This window comes from Ailuropoda melanoleuca, chromosome 3 (assembly GCF_002007445.2).
Source record: "Ailuropoda melanoleuca isolate Jingjing chromosome 3, ASM200744v2, whole genome shotgun sequence".
Classification (NCBI taxonomy): Eukaryota; Metazoa; Chordata; class Mammalia; order Carnivora; family Ursidae; genus Ailuropoda; species Ailuropoda melanoleuca.
The window spans coordinates 52,020,939-52,042,097 of record NC_048220.1 but is presented as its reverse complement, the minus strand read 5'-3'; the positions used below and the strand labels follow the sequence as shown (position 1 = coordinate 52,042,097).

Genomic DNA, 21,159 nt, shown 5'->3' with positions numbered 1-21,159 from the left:
AAAGAACGATTTCTCAACATTTGCTGCAACATGGACAGCACTGGAGGAGATAATGCTAAGTGAAATAAGTCAAGCAGAGAAAGACAATTATCATATGGTTTCTCTCATCTATGGAACATAAGAACTAGGAAGATGGGTAGGAGAAGAAAGGGATAAAGAAAGGGGGGGTAATCAGAAGGGGGAATGAAGCATGAGAGACTATGGACTCTGAGAAACAAACTGAGGGCTTCAGAGGGGAGGGGGGTGGGGGAATGGGATAGACTGGTGATGGGTAGTAAGGAGGGCACGTATTGCATGGTGCATTGGGTGTTATATGCAACTAATGAATCATCGAACTTTACATCAAAAACCAGGGATGTACTATATGGTGACTAACATAATAAAAAAATTATTATTAAAAAAATGAACACTGAAAAAAAATAACCTGTTTCATATACATTTGTTTTCCATTGCCTTTTTGTTTGTTTTATAAATACCAGAGCTGTGTTTAACTCTATTTTGCTAAAACAAACAAACACCCCCCCCCAACAAAAAAAAACTCCGGAAACCATTGCCACATATTTGTATAACAGTTTTGCAAACTTCACCGAGTCCCTTGGATATTTAGGAATTACTGATTTATTAACTGATGGTTACGGTTAAAAAGGAAGTATACAAGCAATGTATGACTCCTACAAGTTAGAGGATACAGCCCTGATTATTTCTCAGAACAAGCCATTAGGAATCCACAAGCTTCCGGAAAACGCACTCCATATAGAAAAATCTTTGCTCCCATTCCCAATAAAGTTTATAATTTCCAAGAGCAGAACAGATACTTGTGTTTACACCCCCAGCTAAAGAGCAAAGCTAGTGAGGAATAAATAATGCTGCTTAGCAAAGTCATTATGATTCAGAGGACCCTTTCGCTGTCTATTCTAATAATCTGTCTCTTTGAACAAAAGCCTGTCTTAGCAAGGTAGTCGTGACTGTAGAAAAATGGCAGTGTTCAGTCTCCCGCAGAGTATGTATACATTTCATGGACCTTACTTTTCTTGGAAGGACTAAGGATCAGTTAGAATTTTCATATTTAGGTAAGGAATCTTACTTGAGATCCATTAGTTAGCCTTCTTACAAAAGCCACAAATAATATTATAAGAACAACAAATGTAAGCGCAACAGAATAATAGTACTTGATCTCTTTAATTACACCAGCTGTCTACAGAAAAATTAGCAGAGGTTTGTTAGTTTTCTGTAAGAACATCTGAATATCATGGGTTTTTTAAAAAAAGATTTTGTTTATTTATTTGACAGAGAGAGAGAGCAAGAGAGAGATCGCACAAGCAGGGGGAGCAGGAGAGGGAGAAGCAGGCTCCCCGCTGAGCAGGACTCCATCCCAAGACCACGGGACCACGGCCTGAGCTGAAGGCAGACGCTTAACAAACTGAACCACCCAGGCGCCCCTGAATATCATGTTTTTATATTGATAATAATCTCTTTTTTTTTTTAAAGATTTTTATTTATTTATTTGACAGAGATAGAGACAGCCAGCGAGAGAGAGAACACAAGGAGGGGGAGTGGGAGAGGAAGAAGCAGGCTCACAGCGGAGGAGCCTGATGTGGGGCTTGATCCCATAACACCAGGATCACGCCCTGAGCCGAAGGCAGACGCTTAACCGCTGTGCCACCCAGGCACCCCTATATTGATAATAATCTTAACATAATGTTACACCTATTGTAAATTGTTGAAATGCCCACATTTTAATTGAGTTCTCCCCAGAGAACTTGCCCGCCTTTCCCTCTGTGGTTTGATTCCTTGGGCTCCAAACTGTACTTGGAGTGAACGAGAGAAGAGCCGGGGGGTTTCATAGGTCAAGGATGGGATTCGACCCCACGGCGCAGGGCGAACTGCAAGAGTGTGAGCTCGGACGCGGTGCCAGCAGAGGAAAAGGGGTAAGGGAACAGAGTCATTACATGGCCTGTGGTGGCACAGATGTGCTGAGCTCAAACAAGAACGTGCCCTGTGGCAGTCAGAATACTTCAGTTTGTCCAGAAGAGAAGCCCTGGGTTAGGCTTCCTGGTGTCAGAGGTGGTCCCCTGCCCCCTCAAGACTGTCTCGTTAGCAAGAGTACTCCCTTTCCTGGGCCACGGTCCTCCTCAACACTATGGGAGTAGAAACAGTACTTAACCTCTGGGCCGTTGTGGGGTTGAATGAAGTCATGTGAAGTACTTGAGCCCTGTTATTCTTTTAGCCAGATCCTTCTCACCTTAGCAAGTTCACCCTAAATTAATTGGGATTGACACCCACAGAGGGTATGAGTGGGATAGAAACACATGTCACTTTCTGAGGAATGTGGACATTGCATTGCCTGGAAAGGAAAGAAAAATTGGGCTGAGTGATGTAGACATTGTTTGAATGGCCTTTATCAGTGGAAAGGTACAAGCCCTGTCAGATGCTGGTTACGGAAGACCACGGATACCAGCTTCACTAAACCCTGCTAGGCTCCGTCTCGGACTGGAAGACTGAAGATGCCTTGATGGTTCCTAGGCTATAACACCTCTGGGACACTCGTGTCTCTCTCCTTTCAGAGAGTTCAGTGCTGCTCTGTGGAAGGGGAAACTGATCCTTCAACAGTCAGTCACTCTTCTTTTTGGTCATTTGTGAGGTATCTTAGGTACTGCTCAGGTCTTAATCCTGGAACAAGGGGCCATTTTTAAAGGCTGTGTTCACAACAACGGTCTCTTCAGACAACAATCACCTCTCTGCACACCCAATGTGGCTCCCGGCCAACTCTAGAAAGGTACTCTGTATGAGGAAAGAAAACCAAGCAAGTGAACATAAATCAGTCCCTCACCCTAGACCCATGCAATGAACAAACCCAGGTTCTGGCCAGTTGCCAACACTTGCAAATTCTACAGTCTGGACTCTTTGGCCAAGAATTTTGTCTTCTGTCCTTTCGACTAATGGTGGGGGGGGTGCAATGTGTGCTAGCACACTCACGGTTTTCAACAGCCAGAGTGTGCAGGGACACAGAGAGACCCAGGATTCTGCACCCATCCTGAAAAGCTAACAGAGGGCCTCCAAGGTTAGAGTAAACCCTGAACAACCCACCGTCCACAACACACCAGAGGCCAAGGTTAAACCACTGGCCCTCCTGGGAGGCCAGCTCATTCAAATGCTAAGTAAATGTTCCCTGAAAGAAGCTGACGCCAGGCATGGATTCTTTCCTAAGTTAGATCATCAGCAAAGCGGTTTAGAGAAAGCCAAAGTGGCCTCTGGACATGAACGGGTAACCTTTCGAATAATACAGAAACCCATTGCTTTAAAAACGAATCTTGGCAGAGATTTCCATGTTAGCGCTCTTACCTTGGCCTGAGTCCGTCAGATGCACAACCTGAAACCCTGTCCTTAGCCCACCACAAGCAGGTGGAGAGGGACAGAGAGCTCAGGAGATCACTTTCAACAGCAGCTAAGCAACAGCTGGGTGTGGAGCTCTTGTGGTTGTCACAAAGCAGGTCGGATTTTGGGTCCTTTTGATGCTTTGTCCTTTGTTTTACTTGAGAGTTTACCAAGTGCAAAGTGTGTGAAGTGTTATGTGAAACTAAATCTGCACCCCAGGTCCTGTCAGGAGTTCACAGTCTCCCCGAAAAAAAGTTGCTATCTTCCCTCTCTTGCTTCCTCCCAGGTGGCTTTACTAAGTCTTAGTGGAACCAGGAAGGAGGATGAAATAAATCACATTCTTTAGTGTGCGGTTGTTGTTTTTTTTTAAATTTAATTAATTAATTTATTTGAGAGAGAGAAAGAGAGCATGAGTGGGGGGAGGGGCAGAGGGAGAGGGAGAAGCAGGCTCCCTACCGAGCAGGGAGCCGGATGTGGGGCTGTATCACAGGACCCTGAGATCGGGACCTGAGCGGAAGGCAGACGCTTAACCAAATAAGCCACCCTGGTGCCCCCGGATTCAGTCTTTTTTTTTTTTTTTTCTTTAAAGAAAACAAGTTTTATTTTTATAATCAGAATGTTCTGATAAAAACCTGGATTCAGTCTTTAAAAAGAAGAAACTGAGAGTCCTGGGATCGAGCCTTGCATGGGGGTCCCTGCTCAGCGGGAGTATGCTTCTCCTTCTCCCTTTCCCTCTCCCTCTGCCCTCCCCCTGCTCACGCTCTCTCTCTCTTTCTCTGTTAAATAAATAAATAAAATCTTTAAAAAAAAATGAAGAGGGGCGCCTGGGTGNAAGCAGGGAGCCGGATGTGGGGCTGTATCACAGGACCCTGAGATCGGGACCTGAGCGGAAGGCAGATGCTTAACCAAATAAGCCACCCTGGTGCCCCCGGATTCAGTCTTTTTTTTTTTTTCTTTAAAGAAAACAAGTTTTATTTTTATAATCAGAATGTTCTGATAAAAACCTGGATTCAGTCTTTAAAAAGAAGAAACTGAGAGTCCTGGGATCGAGCCTTGCATGGGGGTCCCTGCTCAGCGGGAGTATGCTTCTCCTTCTCCCTTTCCCTCTCCCTCTGCCCTCCCCCTGCTCACGCTCTCTCTCTCTTTCTCTGTTAAATAAATAAATAAAATCTTTAAAAAAAAATGAAGAGGGGCGCCTGGGTGGCACAGCAGTTAAGCGTCTGCCTTCGGCTCAGGGCATGATCCTGGCGTTATGGGATCGAGCCCCACATCAGGCTCCTCCGCTATGAGCCTGCTTCTTCCTCTCCCACTCCCCCTGCTTGTGTTCCCTCTCTCGCTGGCTGTCTCTATCTCTGTTGAATAAATAAAATCTTAAAAAAAATAAATAAAAATAAAAAAAATAAAAAAATAAAAAAAATGAAGAAACTGAAAGCAGTTTATGAAAGTACGGTCTTTACATCCACATAATGCAACATCTGGAGGAAGAGAAACTATCTCTTCCTTTTAAAATCCAGGAAACTTCTTTCCCAGAAGTTTCTAGGATACCTCCCTTGGGTGTCGTTGGCCTGACTCAGGACACACACCTATTTCTGAATAACCCCTGGGTCCAGGGGACTGGATTACTTTCCAATTTATCAGGCCCACTTCCCGGTCTGGGGTTGGAGTCGACCTTCCTTGAAACACACAGGCTGTGTTGGGTGGGGAGAGCTTTGTGAAACTTGGTAAGAATCAGACAACTACTACGAAGGAAAAAAACCCAGAAGAACAGATGTAGGGCTGGTGACCAAAACTATCTGCCACAATTTTCTGAGATAACCTGTCCGAACATTTTAGCTGGTGTTCCTTATGTTATGGGGCAGGGCAAGGAAGCCCGCACTACCAGCAGTATTTATCATACCTGACTACCTGCCAGGTGCTGTGTGTTACAGATACCTTCTCATTTGAATCCTTAAAACTGTGTGTGGGATGCACGTATTTTGCTCAGATGAGAAAGCCAAGGCCCGATGAACGTCAGTGACTTGCCTGAAGACTCAGGACTAGTCAGGGTGGAGATAAAACTCACAGTGTGGGCCGTGTGTGTGTGAAGAACGTTTAGCTACTAGCCGCACAGCTTCCCTGTGCACCCACAACTGAACCAACCTCACAGCTTGCTGGGCCTTCCCTGCTTCCGGTCTTTAGCCTCAGTTCCCCTCAACAACCCACTCCTGGGTCCGTGGTGCCACATTATTGTGTCCCCAACAGCCCCAGCTCTGAAATGTGGGACTCTTCCTTTTGCCTTTGTTGCTCACACCATCCTTCTTCCCCATCAAAGCCTCTCTTTGACCCTGTGGTTACCACGTGTCCCTTGTCTCCTGCCCATCTTCCTAGCCTGTCAGCTCTCTTGCTTCCTTTCCTTGTCTAACTGGTTCAGACTCCATGGCAACCATCTCACTGACCCCTCTCACGCACCCTTCCATTTCCTGACACCCGGTCCACCCAGCGCCCCGGCCTTGCTAATCCCCAACCATGAACGCTTCCCTCCTGAAATTCCTGCACTGGAGTGTCTTTCTTCATGCCGTGGGAGAAAAGTCATCATTACTGTTTCCAGGTCCAGCTGGATGCTTGGGGCGCTGGTCGGGAGGCTCTCATAAGCCCCTCCCCTGCCGCTGTCCCTCCCAGCACAAGATGAACACTGGGCCTTCTGCTTTAGTGAGAATGGGGGCCTCAGGGGTGAAGTCACCCCGAGCAAATGTCACCCCAGCCCCGGCACACACACATTCACACCAGGCAGGAGCTGGGTGACCGGCAGGCTTGGCTGAGAAAAGGCCTGGGACTGTGATGTTGGGGTGCTTCTCACTTAGGAATCTAGCAAACAGATTCTAAGGTATACGGTTCCCAAGAGAAACAACAAAAATAAAAGCCCAGAGAGCAACTCCTCCAATAGGTCACTAAACCTTGCCGCTGGGCAGGTGGTGAGAGCTGAGGCCAAAATGGGGCCCTGAGGGAGGTCACAACACCAGAACAGCCAAGCACGAGGAGCATTAGAAGCGGGGAGAGTTGGAGGAGCTGAGTGGGGACGCCTGCGGCATTTTCCAGGGCCCGGGCCTGTGCTGCAGGTTCGTTTAAGGGCAAGAGCAGCGCAGGCAGTCTTCCTCAGGTCTGCTCTGTGTTCTCCTCAGGGCGCGTCTTCCCTCCTCAGAGGAAGCCACAGTCCTCTGGATTTTCTTGCCCCTTCAAAGCTTCCTCCTTCCGTAGGTCTGCGTTTTTTTTCTTTTCACAAACCTGTTCAGAGCTTTTTCACGCTAAAATACGTTATAATCTCAATTTAACTCTGTCTCTTTTCCAGCACCTTCTCTCCTTCCTGTAAGAGTGGTCACCAGGAGCTGCTGACCTTCTCTCCCCCAGGGCCTCCCCATTCCTACCTTGCTGCCACCGCTCTCACAGGTGCAGCAGATGGCACACCCCGAGTTCCCTGGCCCAATCCAACGCCTTTTCCTGGAGGGCATCCTGTCTGAATCCTCTAGAGCTCCTGACACCTCTCTTGGAAACTTGTCCACCTTGGTTTGATCATACCCCTGCCTTCTGGTTTTCCTCCTTCCTCGCTAAAGGACAGGTCTCCCTTAATGGATTTTCCTTTTCCTTCTATGGACTTTTTTTTTTTTTTTAAGATTTTATTTATTTATTTGACACAGAGAGAGAGAGAGAGAGCACAAGCAGGGTGAGCAGCAGGCAGAGGGAGAAGCAGGCTCCCTGCTGAGCAAGTAGCCCAATGCCGGGCTCGATCCCAGGACTGTGGGACCACGACCTGAGCTGAAGGCAGACGCTTAACCAACTGAGCCACCTAGGTGCCCTCTACTGACTCTTAAATGCTCATGTCCCCCCTCAAATTCTGGCCCTGATGCTCTCTTTTCTGCTCTACATCCCCTCCCCCTACAATCTCATTCACATCAATGGTTTCAACTCACCCATATGCTGAGGACTCCCTACATCTATTTCCTTCAGCCGCAGGGTTGGGATCAGCATGCAAAATTTCAGGGAGTGCTAAAAAATCTCAGTAATCACACCAAATAATATGTCAATATAATATTGTAAAAAATCAAAAGTAATCCCAAAAAATTCACAATGGGCAAAATACCAGCATTTAAATAATGACAGGATCAGTTAATAGTGCTGTATGGAGCCACATCAGAGCCCGAGGCAGAAAGAAAAATCAGTATACTGATCCCCAGTCACCCTAGTGATCCCCCAGATTAGTGGGTCTCAACCACAGCGGGACATTAGGATCCCCTGGAGAGCTTTTCCTGGGGGAGATAAAAATTCACACAACATAAAATTCACCCTTTAAAAACATATAGTTCAGTGGTTTTTAGTATATTCATAACGTTGTACAATCATCATGACTGGTTCCAGAATGCGTGTGGTAGTCGTTTTTGTGATTTTCCTAGGTTTCATTTTAGAACTCTGACTAGAGAGTAAGTGAACACATTGCCCACCTACTGATTGTGTCCGTCACCACCACCGTCTTTGAGAGAGGGTGCCGCTGGTGGCCAGCTGTGGTGTGGGAAACTGTGGCTGACAAGACTCACACTAGCCCGTGACTTGCCCTGTCTTCTACCATGTCCTCTGAGCAGTGAGTGGCTCATGTCCAAGCTGCACTTTGCAGCTTTGACTTTTACCCTTCAATGTAACTGATGATTTTGTTTCAAAACAAAATAACCACGTCAATTCTGCATTAGAACATGGCCAACCCTTATTCTATTTTTATGAATAAAATCCTACTCTGCTCTTTCTTAATTACTTCCTTTTTTAAAAAAAAAAAAAAAGATTTTCTTTATTTATTTGAGAGAGACAGAGTGAGAGATCATGAGCAGGGGGAAGGGGTGGAGAGAGAAGCAGACTCCTCGCTGAGCAGGGAGCCTGATGTGGGACTCGATCCCAGGACCCTGGGATTATGACCTGAGCTGAAGGCAGACGCTCAACCAACTGAGCCCCCCAGGCCCCCTTTCTTGATTAATTCTAACAAAGCTTGAGTTCCTCAGGCTTGCTCTTCCTTATAAATTAATCTAATGATATTCTGCAGTCTAAACTTTAAAATTTCAAGACTTCCTAATTAACTACTAAACCAAAAAAAAAAAAAAAGTCTCAGAAAGAGAATGAGAGGATATTGTCTATTCTCTATAGCTGCAGAGAGGTACCAATCCTGTATCTTCAAACTAATTCCAAGAATATTATCCAATAAATTGTCCAATTGACAGCATTTACAGGAAATCCCTCTTGTTCTGTTCAGTGTAGACATGTAGTGATTGTTTATAACTATTATCAAGTTGTGTTTGGATGTATTATTTGAGCAAGGGGGGTCTTATGAGATACTGTAACTTCAGGAATTTCTGTCATGGCCTTTCACCTCTCAGTTGAGGCTTGTAATAGGCTGTCTTACTTGATAATTTGCTGTGTTGGAATGAGGTTGTAATTGACATGTGTTTTCCTAAATGGTCTCAAGATGCTTGTAAGATTTATTTGCCACACTAGTCTCACCGGCATGTCCCTCTTCTTCAGCATGAGTGGAGGCAGTAGAAACCTATGGTTCTGCTAACATTCTTATGTAAATAAAGAATTTGAGAGCCTAGGTGTCCTGTAAGTGTTTTCTTCCTGTGGCTGCCTGTGATTTCCCAGGAGTCTACATCACACCACGTGCTTCAGAGCCAGCTCCAGTGATTCTCCAAGACAGGACTTGATCGCTTAGGTGTCACCGTCCCACTTTGCCTGTAATAAAGCCAGCCTCTCTTTCCGTGGCCCTCTTTGGCTCTGTCACGTGTCTCTGCCACATGTCTCCGCAGCGATGACGTGTGGTCGCTGCTTCTGTCTGAGCTGCAGTCCAGAAGGCACATGCATTTCTGTACGAGGAGTCCCTCTGGTCTCTTCAGAAGTGAGACCCTCTACTTGTCCCAAAGTCGTTTCTTCAACAAAGTCACAACGTCAAGCCAAACTTTAAGGAAGAGGCAGAAATGGCTTCTGATGGGCCAGAGGACATGAAACTTTTCAGGACACTCACAGGAGGTCTCTTGACCCTATCGCCATCTTTTTCCTTTTTTTCAATCCTACTTCCAGCAAGCCTGATTATGCCTTTGCTGTCCAGCTCCCAGCAGAACAGTCAGGGGCTGAGAAGGAGCAGTGCTGCCGCTGCAGGCTCTCGACCTCACCCCCAAGTTTAGGAGGAGGAGACAGGAGAACTAGGAAAAGCAGTAGCCAGAGCCCACGACTTTCAAGAGGCCGACAACCGTGCCGCTGGAAGCAGGGCCTTCTGCCGCCTTGATGGCAGCAATGCCAGAGAGACTAAGGTAGCCGAGCTCTTGAGGATGCTGCCGAACCACGAGAAAAGGGTTAAACTGTGTTCCATGCACTGTGTGAAAACATTTCAGGAGGGCTCGAGTGTGGGATTAACAGACACAGTCGATGCTCTCAGGGCCCTGCTTGCCTTCCTTGGACCTTGCTGACTCTCCTCTGGCTGACTGCCAAGGTCTATCTGTGCACCGATGGGTTTTTCTGAAACCAGAACATCGCCTCCCTAAATGTGGTCCTGCACAGAGCTCTAGAAGTGCCAGGGAATGACCACCCTCGACCCTAGGGGTGGCGCTTGCCCACTATGCAGCAGATATTGGTGTGTAAATACATCTGCTCCCTTGCCCAAGTAGGATAATTTTTTAAAGACCTTATATTTTTATTATTATTTTTTTAGATTTTATTTATTTGTTTGACAGAGAGAGAGACAGCCAGCGAGAGAGGGAACACAAGAAGGGGGAGTGGGAGAGGGAGAGGCAGGCTTCCCGCTGAGCGGGAAGCCTGATGCGGGGCTCAATCCCAGGACCCTGGGATCATGACCTGAGCCGAAGGCAGATGCTGAACGACTGAGCCACCCCGGCGTCCCTTTAAGACATTATTTTTAAGTAATCTCTGCACCCAACGTGGGGCTTGAACTCACAACCCCAAGATCAAGAGTTACGTGCTCTACCAAATGATCCAGGCGGGTGCCCCCCAAGTGGATCATTTAATGGGTTCCCAGAGTTGCCCCACTGAGTTAGGCTCCAGTCACCCCCCACCCCGTGCTAACCAGGTGAATAGGGTACCTTCTGGAGGCTGCTGTACCAACCTGGAGCTTTTCCCCACTTCCCTAGAGCTGTTCCCTGTACTTCCAAGATAAACTCTTTGTACCCACATCCTGTCTTGGGATCTGCCTCTGGAAAACACACCGAGGTGGGAAGGTAAGCTTCAACTACGTGAACACTTACACATTTGAAACAAGACTTTTTCTCCAGTGTTGCTCAAAAATGAGGTGCACATGCAATACCAAAATGCTCTTCCTACCACTGCCCTTTTCCCTGGTCACGCTCTTACAGAGAATTCCTCCCTCCCCACCCTGCTTCTCCCCTTCCCTCCTTCCCTCTGTCTACCAGCAAGTCAGCTCATAGATTACTTAGGGACAACCAGTCATTTTCCTTTGAATTCTCCCAGGTCCCAGAATTGAACAATCTTAAACAATAGCCAGGTCCACACCATTCTCTTAAAGTTTAGCTAAATGGCCCCAAACCCTCTTCTAGCTCCCTTTACAAGAAAAGCTGAACGAACCTTCCCAGGGCCGAGTTTTCTTCTCTTGGCTGTTGGATCTTGGTTTCCAGGAGTCCGCTGGATGGAGACCAATGCCCCCTGGCTCCAGGGCTGAGCTGGGGGTTGGGGGGCGCGGGCCACCGGGGGAAGGTGAACGAACGGCAGGAGGCTGCGGTGGGAGAGCACCCAGGCCCGCCCCGCTCCTCTCTGCACAGCTGAAGCCCCTGCGGGGCGAGCAGCAGTGTGAATAGCGCGCTCGTGCATCTGCTGTGCTGGGAACCCCTTCTCCCTCTCAGGGTAGCAGCCGCGGCTGCCAGCGGAGCAGGCAGAGTCTTCACGGCATTTTGCACACTTACCTGGTCATAAGAATCACCTGGGGCACTGGCGAAGCCAAAGATTCCAGATGCCGGAGTTCCCGAATCATCGTCTCTGGAGAGAGGCCTGGCCATCTCCGTGCTTCACAAGCCTCCCAGGTGATTCCCATGACCTTACAGCAGACAAGACCCAGGTGTTCAGGTACGTTCCCTCACGCTGATGTCTCTTACATCCAGAATGAAGCGAAGCGAAGTCCTTCCCTTCTTCTTCTTTTTTTTTTTTAGGAAGTCACTCCTAACATGGGGGCTGCCAGGGCCTAGTACGGTTCTGAGAGCCCAAGGACGCTCTGGTCTAAATAAGGCTTGTTTAAAGCAACTCTCATAGCCCAGGCTGACCTTACAGGGGACAGTTCTTCTGAAGTTTGCGGCAGGACAGTAATTCTCAGCTGGGCAGCAAGCTGGAGTGAGGAGGAAGAGAGGGATGGCATATCAGAGATTTGAAAAGCTAGAGTTGAAAGCATATTTTTTTTTTAATGAAAAAATATTCTTAATTAGGAATTGTTCTTATTTTTTGTTTTTTACTTTTAAGTAGGTTCCACACCCAGCATGGAGCCCCATAGGGGGCTTGAACCCACAACCTTGAGATCAAGACCGGAACCGAGATCAAGAATTGGATACACAACCAACTGAGCCACCCAGGAGCCCCTGCTTTGATTTGTTTTTAGTGAAAAGAAATTTATTTTGAAATTTCTGACCTGTTAAACGGTGCGAGAATTTAATGTTTTTCAGAATGATATATGAACGTAAAGTGTCTGCAGTTGAGTGGGACAAAGCAAGAACTACAGGTCAGATTGGCGGGGGCAGCTCTGGGCGAGCAGAGCCCTCCTGACGCTCACTCTCCGTGGAGCTCTCCTGATTCCCCCTCCAGCCCATCTCTCCTCAGCCATCTTTCCACAACTCATATCCCCTTAAGCCAGTGCCCAGCTTGCAGTCACTGGAAGGTTCACTGCTACTCAATGAGACCAAGTCAAACAACTAGTACGGTTCTTAAGTATGACCCTTAAGCTCCCTCTTTACGGGCCCCATCCTACTTTCCTGACTTCATTTCCTGACTTGGCTCAGCAGGTGCGCTTTGTTCTTCTGACACGAGGCTACTGAAGTCCTCTGAACCTTCAGGCATGTGATCTCACCTCTGGACCTTTGCTTCTGACTCTACCCCATTTTCTCCTTGTTTGATAGTGGCTATCCTAACGGGTACCATGGATCTCACTGTAGTTTTGATTAGAATTTTATTAATGATTAGTGATGTCAAATCTCTCTTTTTTGAAAACATCCATTTTATTGAGGTGTGATTTATGTGCAATAGACTGCATCCACGTTAACTGAACAATTCAAAGGACTTTGACAAATGCATGCACCATGTAACCACCACCACAATGAAAATACATAACATTTCTATCATCTCTTCTCAACCCTTAACAGTCAATTCTCCCCTCCACTCCAACTATAGGCAACCTCTGATCTGCTTTCTGTCAGTATAGATTGATTTGTGTTTTCTAGAATTCCATCTAAATGGAATCATACGATATATACTCTTGCATTTGCTTTGTTTCACTCGGCATAATATTTGAGATTCATCCATGTTGGTGAGGGTATCACTAGTTTCTTCCTTTTTATTGACAAGTAGTATTCACTATATGAATACATCACAATTTTATTATCCATTCATTCATGAGAGTCATTTGGGTTGTTTCCAGTTTTAAGACACTTATGAATACAAGCTGTTGTAAACATTCTTTAATAAGTCTTTTGTGGAATATGTTTTTATTTTTCTTGAGTAAACACCTAAGAGTAGAATAGCAAGATTATAAGACAGTGTATGTTTAACTTTATAAGAAACTGCTTCCAGATGGCCTCCTAGCTGAATTCTACCAAACATTAAATTAAAAATTTTTTTAAAAAAATATTTTATTTATTTATTTGACAGAAAGAGACAGAGAAAGCACAAGCAGGGGGAGCAGCAAGCAGAGGGAGAGGGAGAAGCAGACCCCACTGATCAGGGAGCCTGACGCAGGGCTCCATCCCAGGACCCTGGGATCATGACCTGAGCCGAAGGCAGACGCTTAACCAACTGAGCCACCAGGCACACCTTTATCAAACATTTAAAGAAGAATACCTATTCTTCTGAAGCTGTTTCAAAAAATAGAAATGGAGGGGCGCCTGGGTGGCTCAGTCATTAAGCGTCTGCCTTCGGCTCAGGGCGCGATCCTGGAGTTCTGGGATCGAGCCCCATGTCAGGCTCTTCTGCTGGGAGCCTGCTTCTTCCTCTCCCACTCCCCCTACTTGTGTTCCCTCTCTTGCTGGCTGTCTCTCTCTGTCAAATGAATAAATAAAATCTTAAAAAAAAAATAGAAATGGAAGGAAAACTTCCGAACTCATTCTAGGACATCAGCATTATCTTGATCCCCAAACCAGACAAAGACCCCACCAAAAAGGAGAATTACAGACCAATATCCCTGATGAACACGAATGAAAAAATTCTTACCAAGATACTAGCCAATAGGATCCAACAGGACATTAAAAAGGATCATTCACCGTGACCAAGTGGGATGTATTCCTGGGCTGCAAGGCTGGTTCAACATCAGCAAATCAGGTGCCTGGGTGGCTCAGTCATTAAGCATCTGCCTTCGGCTCAGGGTGTGATCCCAGGATCCTGGGATCGAGCCCCACATCGGGCTCCTTGGCTGGGAGCCTGCTTCTTCCTCTCCCACTCCCCCCTGCCTGTGTTCCCTCTCTTGCTGGCTGTCTCTCTCTCTGTCAAATAAATAAATAAAATCTTTAAAAAAAAAAAACAAAACATCAGCAAATCAATCATTGTGATACACATTAATAAAAGAAAGGACAAGAACCATATGATCCTCTCAATAGATGCAGAAAAAGCATTTGACAAAATATAGCATCCTTTCTTTATAAAAATTCTCTGCAATGTAGGGATAGAAGAAGGAACATATGTCAACATCATAAAAGCCATATATGAAAAATCCACAGCGAATATCATCCTCATCGGGGAAAGACTGACACCTTTTCCCCAAAGGTCAGGAACATGACAGGGATGTCCACTCTCACCACTGTTGTTCAACATTCCTGGAAGTCCCAGCCTCAGTAATCAGACCACAAAAAGAAATAAAAGGGATCTAAATCCGCAAAGAAGTCAAACATTTACTCTTCACAATGACGTGATACTCTATGTGGAAAACCCAAAAGACTCCACCCCAAAATTGTTAGAAATGATACAGGAATTCAGCAAAGTCACAGGATACAAGATCAATGCACAGAAGCCAGTTGCACTTCTATACACTTACAATGAGGTAAAAGAAAGAAATATCAAGAAATTGATCTCATTTACAATTGCACCAAAAACCATAAGATACCTAGGAATAAACCTAACCAAAGAGGTAAAGTATCTGTACTCTGGAAACTATAAAACACTTAATTTTTTAAAAAAGACCTTATTTATTGAGAGAGAGAGAGAGAACACAAGTGGGGGGCAGAGGCAGAGGGAGTAGCAGGCTCCCCGCTGAGCAGGGAGCCTGATGTGGGACTCGATCCCAGGACCCCAAGATCATGACCTGAGTTGAAGGCAGAGGCTTAACTGACTGAGCCACCCAGGTGCCCCTAAAAACTACACAAAACTTGTGAAAGAAATTGAGGAAGATGCAAAGAAATGGAAATGCTCATGGATTGGAAGAACAAATATTGTTAAAATGTTTATGTTACCCAAAGCAATCTACACATTCAATGCAATCCCTATCAAAATACCATCAATGTTTTTCATGGAGCTGGAACAAACAATCCTAAAATTTGTATGGAACCAGAAAAGACCCCAAATAGCCAAAGGAATGTTGAACAAGGAAACCAAAGCTGGAGGCATCACAATTCCAGACTTCAAGCTGTATTACAAAGCTGTACTCATCAAGACAGTGTGGTATTGGCACAAAAACAGACGTGTAGATCAATGGAACAGAATAGAGAACCCAGAAATAGACCCTCAACTCTATGGTCAACTAATCTTTGACAAAGCAGGAGAGAATATCGGATGGAAAAAAGACAGTCTCTTCAACAAATGGTGTTGGGAAGATTGGACAGCCACAAGCAGAAGAAGAAACAGGACCATTTCCTTACATCATACACAAAAATAGACCTAAAATGCATGAAAGACCTAACTGTGAGAGGAAACTACCAAAATCCTGGAGGAGAACACAGGCAGCAACCTCTGTGATCTTGGCGACAGCAACTTCTTGCTAGACCCGTCTCCAAAGGCAAGGGAAACAAAAACAAAAATGAACTGTTGGGACTTCATCAAGATAAAAAGCTTTTGCATAGCAAAGGAAACAGTAGACAAAACTAAAAGGCAGCCTATGCCATGGGAGAAGATATTTGCAAATGTCTTATTAGATAAGGAGCTAGTATCCAAAATCTATAAAGAACTTATCAAATTCAACACTCAAAAAATTAAAAAATCCTGTCAAGAAATGGGCAGAAGACATGAATAGACATTTCTCCAAAGAAAACATGCAAACGGTCAATAGACACATGAAAATATGCTCAACATCACTCGGCATCAGGGAAACACAGACCAAAACCACAAGGAGATATCACCTCACGCCAGTCAGAATGGCTAAAATTAACAAGTCAGGAAACAACAGATGTTGAAGAGGATGTGGAGAAAGGGGAAGCTTCCTACACTGCTGGTGGGAATGCAAGCTGGTGCAGCTACTTTGTAAGACAGTATGGAGGTTTCTCAAAAAGTTAAAAATAGAGCTACCTTACCACCCAGCAATTGCACTATTAGGTATTTATCCAAAGGATATAAACATAGTGATTTGAAGGCACATATGCACCCCAATATTTATAGCAGCAATGCCCACAATAGCTAAACTATGGCAACAGCCCAGATGTCTATCAACAGCTGAATGGATAAAGAAGATGTGGTGTATGTATACAATGGAATATTACTCAGCCATCAAAAAGAATAAACTCTTGCCATTTGCAATGACGTGGGTGGAACTAGAGGGAGTTATGCCAAGGGAAGTAAGTCAATCAGAGAAAAACAATATCATATGATTTTACTCATAAGTGAAACAAAACAGATGAACATAAGGGAAAGGAGGAAAAACAAAATAAGATGAAAACAGAGATGGAGACAAATCATAAGAGACTCTTAACTCTAGGAAACAAACTGAGGGCTGCCAGAGGGGAGGTTGGTGGGGGAATGGGGTGGCTGGGTGATGGACATTAAGGAGGGCACTTGATGTAATGAGCACTGGGTGTGATAGGCAATAATGAATCACCAAATTCTACCTCCAAAACTAATAATAAAGTATATGTTAATTAAATTGAAGTTAAATAAATTTAAAAAAGAAACAAAAGAGTAAAGGAAAATAAGTGGCAAAACGAAAGAAAGAAAGAAAGAAAGAGAAAGAAAAAGAAAGGAAGGAAAGAAAAGAAACTGCCAAGCCTTTTTCAAAAGAGGTTGTGCCATTTAAAAAAAGATTTTTATTTATTTATTAATTTTAGAGAGAGACAGAGTGCACGCATGCACCTGTGAGTGGGGGGAGGGGCAGAGGGAGAGAGAGAATCCCAAGCGGACTCTACGCCAAGCAAGGAGCCTGACACGGGGCTCCATCCCACAACCCCGAGATCATGGTCCGAGCCGAAATCAAGAGCAGAATGCTTTCACTGACTGAGCCACCCAGGTGGCCCTGAGGTTGTGCCATTTTAAATACATGTGCCACCAGCAGTGTAGGTGAGTTTCAGTTGCTTCACATCCTTGTCAGGGCATCCTTCCATCTGAAAGGTTCTCTGACTTCCTGTGACTGAGCTCAGAGGGCCACCAATAGTGGGTCCTACACTATGCCTGGGGGCACCAGTGGCAAGTACAAAGGGAAAGGACAAAGTGGAGAAGGCACGTGTCTACGTACGACGACGCTGTGTGGAGTTCGTGGCAAACGGGGTATCTCCAATCTGATGTGTGTCCAAAGGAAATGCCTGTTGAATCCAGCGCTGCTATATGCCCCAAACCCACCTCCAAACCTACAGAACAGGCGTGAAGCTGGGAATGCTTGTCTAGACCCCCTGAACTATGTATGCCCTGATCACTGTGTGTCACCAAGTCCTACATCTCACGTCTCATCAGAGACGAATGCTCCCTTTCTAGTTACTGCACACCAGTCGGTAGTACTGAGTGCGGGTGGGTCCAGAAACATTAAATGTCCAAATAATTCCACAGGCAGGTTAAAGTATTTGAAAAGTCTAGTTAAAAGGTCATTACTACTATTATTATTTACATCTGGATGAGGCTACTGATAGCATCTGAGGCAGTGTTATCTTAAGAAACAGAGTTTATTAAAATCAGCAAAATAGCAAATTGTAATTAAGTTAAATGGGAAGCAGAAACCAGTATTACCTCTGACATTTGTTTCATAAACCTTTCTTAAGGGTAACTTTGTGAGCATGACTATTCTGATTTTAAACGTGCCAAGATTTGAATCAGTATTTTTTTTTAAAGATTTTATTTATTTATTTGACAGAGAGAGACAGCCAGCAAGAGAGGGAACATAAGCAGGGGGAGTGGGAGAGGAAGAAGCAGGCTCATAGCAGAGGAGCCTGATGTGGGGCTCGATCCCATAACGCCGGGATCACGCCCTGAGCCGAAGGCAGACGCTTCACGACTGCGCCACCCAGGCACCCCTTGAATCAGTATTGAAACACTAAAAATAATATTAAAAAACATGTTGACAAAGAAGGGTGAAAACTGTATGTGATCACACCACTTTCCCCCAAGTGGCTTGTTAGGACATCACCCTTGTCCAAGGAAGTCAGAGAGTTAAAAGCGAATCTTCCATTCACATCTTCAGTTTTCTTTGGTAGGATTTAAAGTGTTACACTTCATGTCTCCTCAACGAGTCCCCGGGGTCAGTACTCATCGTTTCCTCCCTTGCACAGGCCATGGTAACACGTGTGCTGGCTGAGCTGAGTCTGGGACCCAGGACTTTGACATGGGTCTTTATAGTCTTTCTGTTGACATTAAAAACTATCTCAACAATTAAAAAATCTTCAGCGATCATGGCCATGTTGTTATACAAGTACAATATCTGAATGCTAAGCCATTTCTTTAAGGATCATGGTTAAGTTCTCAGACATTGTGTACAGATTTCAAAGACGATGTCAATTCTTCACCACTCTTTATAGACGTGCCTTTGCCCTGTGACTTTGAAATTCCTTTTACTAAAGAGGAGGGGTCTATTTCTCCATCCCCTGGAATCTGGGAGAAGCTTGTGTCTTTCTTTGTCCAAAAGAATATGACGGTAGTGAGGAAAGGCCACTTCCAACCCCAGACTGACCATAAGATGTCCTGCACATTTCCTCCTTTTTTGCTTCTCTGCCATTGCCATGAGAACATGTCAGGATTAGCATGCTTGAAGATGAGCGACCTATGGAGCACAGTTAAGTCATCCCAGTCAAGGCCTTCCTAAATCAGCCAGCAGATGTCCAGAATACGTCAGCAGACCTATCTACCTGACTATCCCCGAGCACGAGCAATAAATACTTATTGTTATACCTCTGGGGTTTTGTGTGGATTGTTAAGCAGCAATGCCTGATTGATATCTGTATGTCAACAGGAGTCATTGCTGTTTTTAAGTAGGCTCCATGCCCTGTGTGGGGTTTGAACTCAGGACCCTATGATTAAGAGTCACATGCTCTACCAACTGAGCCAGCTAGGCACCTACTCAACAGGAGTTTTTAAAACCCAAAGGTACAATTTAAAAATAAAATGGCCAATTATATACTCTCATTTTGCTCCTTAAAAGTGATAAGTTTCCAGATTATTTTTAAAGTTTTATTTATTTATTTGATTTATTTATTTATTTTAGAGAGAGAGAGAATGCGAAAGCAGGAGCTGGAGGGGGAGAGGGAGAGGGAGCGAGAATGGTAAGCAGACCCCAAGCTGAGCAGGGAGCCCAATGTAGGGCTCGATCTCACGACCTTGAGGCTCACTCTCACAACCCATTCTCAGGGTCACAAGATCATGGCTTCAGCCAAAACCAAGAGTCAGCCGCTTAACTGACTGTGCCACCCAGGCGCCCCTTAAGTTTATTTATTTAAGCAATCTGTTCATGTAATGTGGGGCTTGAACTCATGACCCCATGATCAAGGTCACATGCTCTACCAACTGAGCTAACTTGGCTCCCCATTTCCAGATTACTTTTTTTTTTTTTTTAAAGATTTTATTTATTTATTTGACAGAGATAGAGACAGCCAGCGAGAGAGGGAACAAGCAGGGGGAGTGGGAGAGGAAGAAGCAGGCTCACAGCAGAGGAGCCTGATGTGGGGCTCGATCCCATAACGGCGGGACCACGCCCTGAGCCGAAGGCAGACGCTTAACCGCTGTGCCACCCAGGCGCCCCTACTTTTTTTTTTTTAAAAGATTTTATTTATTTATTTGACAGAGATAGAGACAGCCAGCAAGAGAGGGAACACAAGCAGGGGGAGTGGGAGAGGAAGAAGCAGGCTCATAGCGGAGGAGCCTGATGTGGGGCTCGATACCACAACGCCGGGATCACGCCCTGAGCTGAAGGCAGACGCGTAACTGTTGTGCCACCCAGGCGCCCCCCAGATTACTTTTTAAATACATCCCACACCATACTCAGGAAGTTGTTAAGGGTGGTTGCCTCTGAGGAGATAATAGGGGTGTGAGGGGAAATTTTCACTGTACATCTTTTTTGAACCATATGAGTGTTACATATTCAAAGCATTACATTTAAAATCCTACGTGATGGGGCACCTGGGTTGCTCAGTTGTTAAGCGTCTGCCTTCGGCTCAGGGCATGATCCCAGGGTCCTGGGATCAAGTCCCGCATCGGGCTCCTTGCTCAGCTGGGAGCCTGCCTCTCCCTCTGCCTGCCGCTCCCCCTGCTTGTGCTCTCTCTCTCACTGGCTGTCTCTCTCTCTGTCAAATAAATAAATAAAATCTTAAAAAAAAATCCTACATGAATATAAAGCACTGAGTAGGATCTCTAGAGGAGAAGGTATCCATTTATATACATAAAAGGCAAAGCAAATGATAGAGACAATTATTTGTAAAGCTAAATCTTTCAATGGATATAGTTAGATATTTAGGAACAGTATCAAGAGAGAAATATCTACAAAATCTTAATAGTCTGATAGCTTTGCAGATAGACACAATAAAGGATAATGGAAAATGTTAGCATTTTAACAGATAAATTGTGGTTTTCTACTTCCTGACCACAAAATATACTAGATCAGAGATTTCTTTTAAATATTAGTTCCAGGGATGCCTGGGTGGCTCAGTCAATTAAGCATCTGCCTTCGGCTCAGGTCATGATCCTGGGGTCCTGGGATCGAGTCCCGCATCGGGCTCCTTGCTCAGCTGGGAGCCTGCCTCTTCCTCTGCCTGCTGCTCCCCCTGCTTGTGCTCTCTCTCTCTCTCTCAAATAAATAAAATCTTTAATAAATAAATAATTATTAGTTCCATTTTCTTAAAGTTGGGTGTGCACAAGAATCACCCCTGCCCCTTGTTAAAGATATCGATGGTCTAGGCCCCATTGCAGAGATTCTGATTATAGGTGTGAGAGGGAGCCCAGAAATCTGCATTATCACATGCAGCTCACATAATTTTCATGGATTCTGTTTTGAGAAACACTCAGCATAGTCACTTCTGTATGGTTCTGTCAAGTACCTATGCTGCCTCCACTGTAGAGAAATATCTAGACTGTGGGTGCTTGATTCACTTCCACCAAATAGATCATTTAATTTGATAAGTATAGCAAAAGGAGTAAGCGAAATTAAGTACTCCAAAACATGGGTCA

General features: G+C 45.1%; 1 protein-coding gene across 6 annotated transcripts in view; it reads right to left on the bottom strand.

Annotated features, from left to right (window-relative positions):
• F2RL1 (F2R like trypsin receptor 1) overlaps nt 1-13,992 on the bottom strand; it is a 61,304-nt gene extending 47,312 nt beyond the window's left edge. For 2 of the 6 annotated variants that reach the window (XM_034656393.1, XM_034656397.1), the window contains exon 1: nt 3,343-3,779. Coding sequence is in view for 4 of the 6 variants with exons in the window: in XM_034656390.1 (XP_034512281.1) it covers nt 10,978-11,180; nt 11,313-11,380 (271 nt within the window). In the remaining 2 variants the exon portion in view is untranslated. The other 4 variants (XM_034656391.1, XM_034656390.1, XM_034656392.1 and 1 more) reach the window with 4 other exon arrangements.
• Nucleotides 13,993-21,159: the final 7,167 nt, after the last annotated feature.